The following is a 10,212-nucleotide window of genomic DNA, read 5'->3' as shown; positions in this document are numbered from 1 at the left end:
AGGTCTTTGTCCTTTTATTTCTGTCCATCCTTCGTGCTTTATCCTGTCCTTGTTTTCTTTTACATCTTATTCTTTTTAGGTGGAAGTGCCCGGAGCTGCAGGAGCCGTGGCAGTGGTTATTAGTCCTTTGAAGCCTGTTCTCGCAGCTGTAAGTTCTCACCATGTCATGAATTTTTCTTTTATTTCTGCCTTTTCCTAATCCACAATTTTGATTTTGTAGATGCCCGTCCAATCCCGTGCTGTTTCAACCATCACAGCCTCTTTTGCTGACCCAGAATTGGCTGAATTCGAGGCTATGGACTTGGACGCCCAACTGGACAGGCTGGAGAAACTCAGTTCTACCCCTAACAAGACCAAATTCAAAGCAGTGGATGAGGCCATGGAGAGGGTGAAGGTCTGGCAATCTACTGAGCTGGAACTGGAGGAAAATAGGGAAGCTGTAGAACAACTGATGAAAGATCTGGACCTGCTGCACAGGCAGAACATGGCTCCTAGGCCAATTCTTGAGATAAGTCTGAACCTGGCCAGAGATGTGCTTAACCTTCACGATCGCTATGAGGATCTCAAGCCTACCTTCGAGACTTCTGAACTCTGCAAGACAACTCATGACGCTAATTTGGCTGATTATGCAAAACAGAAGGCAGAACTGGATCAGATGGTCGCGGGGTACAAAGAGGCCAAGGCTACTGCAGACAGGCTGGAGAAGCAGATTGAGGAGCTTCAAAAGCAGCTGGCAGAACGCAGGGAGGTACAGCGCAGGCTGGGTGCTGGACTGAGCTCCAAGACTAAGGCCACTTTCCTGGTGCAGACCATGGTTTCAGCTTCCAGGCCAGCTTTGGAAGTTGCAGAGGCTTCAATCCACCAGGGAGTACTGCTTCAGAAGGAGCTCTCGATTAAGAAGACGAGTCTGCAAGAAACCCTTAGAAAACTAGGATTTTAACATTCAGATTTTGGAATTGTAATGAACTGGTTGAGTCACCAAAGTGACTATTTGAAAATGAAAGTTTATTTATTTTTTGGAATTTCGATTTCTCTTGACAAACTGAAATAAAAGCTTATACTAATACCGAATTAAATCTTAAAACAAGATCAAACAACAGTTTTAAGTTGTTGCCTTTCTATCCCAGGATCTGTCTGCACAGCCTGTGAATCCCACATAGTTGGATAGAATTTCTTTAACCATTTGCCATTGATTGGCGCAGCATGGACTTCTCCATCTCGATCCTGTAGTCTGTACGCCCCTAATCCTAGGACTTGGTTAATTATGAAAGGTCCTTCCCAAGTTGGTGACCATTTTCCATAACCAGCTATATGTGTTCCGAGGGGCAGAACTGCTTTCCAGACTATTTCTCCTTCTTCAAAACTCTTGTTTTTAACTCTCTTGTTGTATGCTCTTGACACAGCCTGTTTTCCTGCTAAGAGTTTGTTGAGGGTATCAATCATACTTGCGTCCAACCCTTCCAGTTCTAATAACATGGCTTGGTTATAGTCTTCTCCAACCAATTCGTTTTGATGGGCAATTCTGAGGGATTGGACTGCTATCTCCATAGGCAGAATTGCATCGTGACCATAAGTCAAAGCATATGGAGTCATACCAGTCGCCTCTCTTTTCGAAGTTCTATATGCCCATAAGGTTTCTGACAGCTTCTCATGCCATTGCTTTGGATTCTTCTCAAGCATTTTCCTGATAATATTGATTATCACTTTGTTACTTGATTCTGCCTGTCCGTTGGCTTGAGCATAATAAGGCGTGGATTGGAGTAGCTTAAATTTGAACGCTTCTGCCATGTTCAGCATATCTCCGGATATGAAAGAAGATCCCCTATCGGTAGTGATTGATTCCGGAATGCCGAATCTTTGTATGATCTGTTCTTCTATGAAAGTGATGATTTCTTGAGATGTGGTAGACTTAACAGGCTTGGCTTCCACCCACTTGGTAAAATAGTCTGTGGCTACAATGATGAAACAATGCTGTTGGCTGCTGGCTGGATAAATTTTGCCAATGAGGTCCATTGCCCATCCTCTGAACGGCCATGGCTTGACTACTGGGTTCATGGGAACCGAAGGGACCTGCTGGATCGGTCCATGTCTTTGACAAGCTTCACATCCCTTGGAGTAGTTAATGCAATCTTTCATCATGGTTGGCCAGAAATAACCATACCTTCTGATTAGCCAACACATTTTCCTTCCACCTTGATGTGCTCCACATATCCCTTCATGAGTTTCTCCCATGATCTTCATGTATTCTTTCTTTCCCAAGCATCTTAACAATACTTCATCCTTGCTTTTCCGGACCAAATCTTCATTCCACATAAGATAATTTGAAGCCATGATTCTGACTTTCTTTTCAGAAGGCAGAATTGGATACTGCAAGTAGTTTATGATGGGAGTTCTCCAATCATCTTCAGTGATTATGGCAGAATTGACATCTACCTCCATTCCTCTGGTCAGAACAGATGGCAGACTTTTCTTTCCTACTCTAATTATCCTTTGCACACAATCTTCCGGGATTTGTATTCCTGTAGCTATTTGAGCCAGTTCATTGGCTGCAAAGTTCTCTTCTCTTGGGATGTGTTCCCAAGTGGCTTCCCTGAATTCTGTCAACAGATTCCTAGCTGCTACTAAATAGACAGCTAGAGCAGGGTTCAAACATTTGTATTCTCCAGCAATCTGTTTTAAAACAAGCATAGAATCTCCCAGGATTTCCACAGACTGGACTCCCAGTTCCACCAACATTTCAAGGCCAATGATTAAAGCTTCATATTCAGCTCTGTTGTTGGTGCATTGGAAATCCAACTGGAAAGAATAACAATGTCTGACTCCCAAAGGTTCTTCTAGAACAATTCCTGCTCCGGAAGTTAAGTCAGTTTTTGATCCATCAAAATACAGCTTCCATGGTGTGAGATGAATCGAATAAATGGGATTGTTAAGGCAAACATGAGCTCTTGTCAATAGATCTGCATTTGCTATATCCAAAGAGTCCATATTTTCAATTTCTTCCCCTGGATGATCGGCTAGGAAGTTTGCTACAGCTTGTCCTTTGACAGCTTTCTGAGGGACATATCTGAAAGCAAATTCTGTCAGAGCCAGAGTCCATTTCCCAATTCTTCCTCTTAGCATTGGCCTTGTTAGCATATATTTGATTAGGTCTGTCTTGGCAATGATATAAATGGTAAATGGCAGCATGTAGTGTCTGAGTTTTATAGCAGTGAAATATAAAGCCAGACAAAGCCTTTCGATCACAGAATAATTTCTTTCTACTTCTGTCAAAGTTCTGCTCAGATAGTATACCGCTTGCTCCTTCCCTTCGTTGTTGTCTTGGGCTAACAGACTTCCAATAGATGTTCCTGACGCAGACACATAGAGTTTGAGCGGTCTGCCCTTCTTTGGTGGGGACAGAACTGGTGGATTTGACAGATAGTGTTTAATTTCTTCAAAAGCCTGTTGGTGCTGTTCCTCCCATTTGAAGATATGTTCCTGTTTTAGCCTTAATAAGGAAGAAAAGGGCTGAATCTTTCCCGCGGAATTGGATATGAATCTTCTTAGGAAGTTAATTTTTCCCAGAAGACTTTGCAGCTCCTTCTTGTTCCGAGGTGGTTGAGCTTCTATGATGGACTTTGCTTTATTTTTATCGACTTCTATGCCTTTTTGATGGACCAAAAAACCCAAGAAGTTTCCTGCCTGCACTCCAAAAATACATTTTTTAGGATTCATTTTCAATTTATGCTGTCTCATTCTTTGGAATGCCTTTCTCAGATCTGACACATGACTTTCAGCTTCCTTGGATTTAATTATCACATCATCTATATATACTTCTAGAGAATGTCCTATCATATCATGGAAAACAGAATTCATTGCTCTTTGATAAGTGGCTCCTGCATTTCGTAAGCCAAAAGGCATTACAGTGTATTCAAAAGCACCTATGTGCCATGGACACATGAAAGCTGTTTTGTGGATATCTTCCTCTGCTACCATGATCTGGTTATACCCTGCGTTGCCGTCCATGAAAGATAGCATTTGGTTCTGGGCAGCTCCATCTACTAGCATATCTGCCATAGGCATAGGATATTCATCCTTGGGGGATGCTTCATTCAGATTTCTGTAATCCACATAGATCCTAACTGCCCCTGTTTTCCTTTTTAGAACTGGCACAATATTGGCTAGCCAGTCAGTGTAGATGGCCGGCCTGATGAATCCTGCTTTAAGCAGTCTTTCTATCTCTTCTTTGACTTTTAATTCTGTTTCCATGGACATTCTTCTTCTGGCCTGTTTAACTGGAAGGTAGCCCTCTTTGATAGGCAGCTTGTGCTCTACCAGTTTCCTGTCTAATCCTGGCATCTCGTGATAATGCCAAGCAAAACAGTCTTTAAAATCATGCCAAAGTGCGATGATTTCATTTTTGAGCGGTTCTTCCAATAGTGCACTAATGAAAGTGAGTCTTGGGTCCTCTTCTGTCCCTAGATTAATCTCCTGTAATGGATCTTCCACTTCTGGTAAGGAATCATCTAGTGCTGATGGTGCAAAGTCCAATATTTCCTCCTGTAAACTTTCTTCCTGTTCTTTGATGCTCTCATGCGTGAATTCTGCCATATTAATGGCTGGATTCTGCACGATGAGTTTCTTTTCTTCCCAGTATATCAACAATCTTTTTGTAATGGATCGGATTGTTGCAGCTCGATCCTTTTCCTGTTGATTGGGACTAAACATCGGAGTTCTGGAGGTTCAGAACAAAAGGCCTATTCCAGTCTTCTAGAGAACTGGCCAGACCGTCTTCAATGAGCCTTTGGGCCGTGACACCATGAGGGCGGCCGTTCTGGTTGACTCCAAAGAAAATGAAAGGACCAAGGTCATCGTGATAGTATCTTGCCTCAAAACACATGGCAGAAGGCAGAAATGGCCGTGGATCGGCCTCTACTATCTCCATGTAACCTTCTTCATGCCAAAGAGCTAGCTGCTGATGCAGAGTAGAAGGAACGCAGAGGCTTTGGTGAATCCAGTCTCTTCCGAGCAATGCATTGTAGGTAGTAGAAGTAGTGTCCACCACAAAGAATGCAATTTTCAGCTTTTTGGTCCCAACAATGACATCTACGTCCAAAATTCCATGAGTCTTAGTGATGCCCCCGGCAAAGTTGGTGACGGTCAGACGTGTTGGAATTAGATCCTTTTCTGTTCTGCCCATTTTACTCAACAGTCTGTGTGGTAAAAGGTTAATGGCTGCGCCTCCATCTACCATTACCTTGGAAACAGGGATGCCTCCAAAGTTTGCAGTTATGAATAGAGGCCTGAGGTGATTGGCCATTTCCCCGGTTGGTTTGGAGAAACAAAGCTGTTCTGCAACTGGTTTCATGGTGGTTCCGCCTGTTCTGGCAGCAGGCACTTGCTGTTCTGGTGCTCCTTCTACTTCCGTCAGTCTGCATTCGAAGCTTTCTTGCGAGAGTACGTCTCCTTCTGCTGCCCTGAACCTCTCTGATAGGATGAATACCATGTTAATGCCAAGATCACCTTGTAACAAGTTATCCAATTCTGCCCCAAAAGCTTCGGTTTCTTCATCTAATCCCCCATCGTATTCCATCTCCTCTGTCCAGTCTCCTTGTTCTCCTGTTTCGAGGAAACCAGCTTGATCATCTGCAGATGGCTCATAGTCCAACTGTTCCTCCTCGTTTCCTTCAGTCCAGCCTTGTTGTTGTTCTTCTGGAACAGGTTCTGGCCCTTCTTGTACTTGTTGAAGTTTGGGTTGATCGACGGGAGATGAGGTTGAACAGATGAAGGATTCTGTTTTTATCAGCTTTTGGGACTTATGTTTTGTCTGTTCTTCCTGAGGAATTGTTTCTGGATCTTCTCTTCTCCTGGCAGAATTTGGTTCTGTCAAGACCTGCACATCTTTCCTGTTTCTAAGGAAGGTGGAGTATTGCCTCTGAACCCTTCTTTTCTGAGTTCTGGTTAATTCTAAGGTTGGTCTGCCGCTTTTTCCAACGGAATACCATCTTCCCTCTATGATAGTTGCCAAAGGTTTATCATTTCCTGGCATTCTAATTGGTATCTCCTCCTTAGGCTGTTCTGGCATTCTTCTGTTTTGCTGAACTGGCCTGAGATAATCCCTTTGTCTGACTCTGTTTCTGGGAGGAATCGGAGCTAGGCCTTGCTGGTGCGACGTTCCAATCCGGTCAAACACGCTGTGCGTGGGTTGTTTCTGCCTGTCCAGAGTAACTTCTAACTCACTTTCACAATTGCATTTACTGCATAGTACTATCCCGGCCGAGATGGTCGCCTTTGGCCTTTGAAAATTCTCCTTTGTAGTTCTCCCGCTTCTGCTGGAACTGGCATTTTCCCTCCGTTCTGGCCAATTTAAATTGACCATGTTAACTTGAGGTTGGGGAAACGGATCTGTCGTGACTGAAGGTGGTTTTTCTGCTAGTTTCAATCTTCCTGCAGTTATTCCTTCCTGTATGACATCTCTGAACACGACACAACTGTTAGTAGAGTGATTCCAAGAGTTGTGCCATCTGCAATACTGCCTGCCCTTAAGCTCCTCTGGTTTGGGCAGCTTGTGAGGCGTCTCTATTGCCTTTTGCGCCAACATTTCATCGAACAGAGCATCGACCTTAGTTAGATCGAAAGAGTAGACCTTGTTCTGTGTTGGTTTGTTTGGAACAAATCCTCCTGTAAATGGTGGCGGCTTCTGGTCCTTTGGTGGCTTTGTAAGGGCTTTGCAGCTGATAGGATGCTTTAACTTTACCATTTCTGCCACTGCAACCTCTCTTTCCTCCGAGCCATCTGTGTCTTCTTCTGATTTTACTTCAATCAAATGAATTGAAGAAGAAAGGGACTTGTAATATGTGCCTTTGGAAGAGTTCCTCTTCTGCTGTTCCTCCCCCAGCAGTTCCTCATATTTGGATGCTTTGTCTGCCAGTTCTGCCAGATCTCCGAACAGCACCCCGTCAAATCTTTTTCTTAATGAAATTTTGAGGGAGGTCTGAGCCATCTGAATGAAATGTCTTTCTTCCATGGGAATTCGGCACTTCATCTTGAGCTTCCTGAATCTGGTTATGAAATCCTGGGCAAGTTCGTCTTCGCTTTGCTTAAGAGCGGCAAGATCACTGATGGTGACTTCTGGCTGGATCCTGAAATAATAGTCATGAAAAATGTTTTCCATTTGCTCCCAGGTCTGAACAGAATTGGCTGGCAAACTAGTATACCAGGTGAAAGCCTGTCCGGAGAGAGAATTCCCAAAAAGCCTTAGCTTTAACAGAGGATTATTCTCTATGGCTATACACTGGACAGAAAACCTGCCTATGTGTTCAACGGACGAAGCATGAGGATCTTCTCCGTTAAATAAGGTGAAGTTTGGTACTTTGAAACCTGCAGGTAAAGGGATCTGATCTATGTAAGCCGGGTACGGCTTTCTGTAGATGGGCCTTTCTCCTCTCCTGGCCTCTGGCTCCATCATTTCTCTGATCATTCTCTGTAGTGCCCCCATGTCATTCAAAGCATTGACAGGACGTGGATTTCGTCCCTGTTCTGGCTGATCATTATCAAACCTATGCTCTATTCTGTATGGTCGGGGCGGAGCTTCCTCCCTGTGTTCTTCCTCTTCTTCAATCTCCAGATGGTTTCTCCAATTTGCCCCTGGTCTGTTCCTGTCATTGTTGGCAAAAGGGTTAATTCCCCCTCTGCCTCTCCTGCCCCTTGCTAGTGGAGGGAATGGATTGGGGTCCATTCTTCTTGGTCTGTAGGGTGGCACGGCTGGCGCCTCAGGCAGGAGTGGCAATGGTTGATCTCGTGGGGCCACAGGTTGTGGTGCAGGCGGTTCTGGCCGATTCTGGGGAACCTGTACTGGTGCAAGACCTTCTGGCCTGGCTGGGGCCTGGTGTTCTTGGGCTAGAAGGGCTCCGCCCCTCTGTCCAGCTTGGATTTCTTCGGGTCCCGGTACTCCAGCTATCTGTGCAATAAGAGGATTCTCTTGATATGGCCATGCCAGTCCTGGTGGAGGACCGTAGGGAAGGTCCAACTGTTGCACTACGGGGTCAGGATTTGGAATCCTGGCCATAGCGGCCTCGCGGTCTTTCCTGAACTGCCTGTTAACTTGCCACTGCATCATGGCTGTTATGTTGTTCAAAGACTCCTGACTCCTTTGTGTTGTGGCCTCTTGTCGGAACACGGCTTCCTGTATTTGGTTCAGCCTCCTGGAACCAGTTCTGGAACGTCTGCTTCCTGTACTTCCATGGGCTGATTGTCTAGCGTCGCTTTCTTCCGAGTCTGGTCCTTCTTGGAAAGCTGCTTGGTCTCGTTCCATCGTGTGATATGGGTTCTGGCTAGAACTTCCAATATACATATACTTTCAAAATACTGCAGGGTGTATATACTGAGAAGTCCCACTGGGCGTGCCAAATTGTTCACCCGTTCTGATTTACTTCCTGAGATGATAGGGCAAAGTTCCCCATTAATTCAAAGACCATGTTTTGGTCAGCGAATTAACTTTCTTTATGTGTTGAGCGTGCCACTGTTAGCAATTTTTCAACCCTAACAGACTTATGGTAAAAATAACTTGCGCCCCAAGCTACTAACTTTGACCAAACGATTGTGAATTTAGGTGAGGAATATCTCCCAAGTAAGTTCGTTTCTATGCCTTAGACTGGTAAGGACTTTTACAATTTATCTCAGTGCGAAAACCGGTAGTTCTGGCCAGAATGAAAGATGACAGATTGAACCGATTTCAGGCAGAACTCCCTTTTACAAGACTCAAAATGGGAAAAAAACTGACTATACAAGGACAAGAAGAGGGCTGCGCTTCCATTTCTGTCTGGATAGTTGGCTCTGTTATGGGCTGGACTGGGTACGCCTGTGCTGGACTGGACTTTTAACAACTTCAAATGCTAGGCTTCAGCTGCAAATCGATACCAAAGCTTGAGTTTGGCAGAGCTTTAATCTGTTTCGAACCCTGGAAGGTTTTTTGGATGGGCAGAACTGGGACTTCTCCAGTCTGAAAGGGGTAGAAGTGGCTGGACTCGAGCTGGAAATGAGCTGTAATACCTGTGCTGCTTAGTCAGGGCTCTTCACAAATTTGTTGAGTTTTTCATTTTTGAGAAAACTCGAAACTCTGCTTAGCTTGGCTTTTACTGAACCAAATTTGTAACGAGAGAAATCTCGTTATTGTTGATTAGTGAACTGGGATTCAAACCAGAGGTAGCGATTTAGACTTGTCTTTGCTGGGAGAAGACAAGATGATTCTGCAAGCTTGTTGGCAAGCTTTTGAATATTTCAGGCTCGAAGTCTGTTGGGACTTATTTGGGATTTTTGTGATCAAGTGATCATTTGAGTGTTTGTCTTTTGACTGAGTTTTGGTTGGTTGGTTGATTGATGTCTTTTGCTCTGTTCACCCTCTCCTATATATATAGGAAGTGTTCCTCCGAGAATGGGCGGCAAGTAATCAAAAGATCTTTTTAATTTTAAAATGAAATAAACAGGGGTTCTATCCATTTTCTGGCGAGTAAGCACTCAACGATTAGTTCCTGAGGTGACTACTTCTGTATTTTTTATGGAGTGCCCTGCCTGTTCTTCCATTCCACCTGCTTCTGCAAAAGGTCTGGAGTCTTGGAGATGGCTGGCTCTCAGCTTTTGGACAGTTTCATGTTTCCCGCTTATCTCTCTTTTTATAAAAACAGAGTCTGCTTATCCTCGAAAATGGTATTCCTCCAAAATATCAGAATATCTTTTAGATAAACTAAGCGGGTTCTAATCTTCTGGTAGCAAGCTACTTTAGATTTTTTCTTCTTTTATACCTGCTCCTGTTCTATTTCCAGTTTTCAGCCGAAATTATTGACTCCTCCAAGTCAGGGATCACGTGGGACTGTTCTGTTTTGAAGGCCAGCTTGAGTCTAATTTGCTTTTGAGCCTAACTTTGGATTTCTTCGAGGCCCAAGTTTTTCCTATCATTCACAAGCCCTTTAATGTTTTGGGCCGTGATTTTGGCCTGTCCACTCATTTAATAGGCTGGGTCGTGCTGATGGGCTTGAGGTCGTCTGATACAAGCGGCCTAGGAGATGGTGTGGGCTTTTGTTTTTGGCGTGCTAAATTTGGGCCCAAACAGTAGGATCATAATTTTTTAATTATTCTTTTCAAGTAGAGGCTGCGCTTTTTTAAAATTTAATATTTTTTTATATATAAAATAATATTTTTTTGTTTCAAATTTTAATTTTTAAAATCAAAACAATA

General features: G+C 43.9%; 1 protein-coding gene across 1 annotated transcript; it reads left to right on the top strand.

The window, feature by feature from the left end:
• Positions 1–220: 220 nt before the first annotated feature.
• On the top strand, positions 221–940 carry LOC148297718 (uncharacterized). Its single transcript, XM_088246407.1, has one exon. The coding sequence runs from the start codon at positions 221–223 to the stop codon at positions 938–940; it is 720 nt and encodes a 239-aa protein (XP_088102533.1).
• The last annotated feature ends 9,272 nt before the right edge of the window (positions 941–10,212 follow it).

This window comes from Prunus avium, chromosome 1, assembly GCF_965620075.1.
Source record: "Prunus avium chromosome 1, drPruAviu1.hap1.1, whole genome shotgun sequence".
Taxonomy (NCBI): Eukaryota; Viridiplantae; Streptophyta; class Magnoliopsida; order Rosales; family Rosaceae; genus Prunus; species Prunus avium.
Note: the sequence above shows the minus strand (reverse complement) of the source record. Positions and strands in the feature narration are given on the sequence as shown.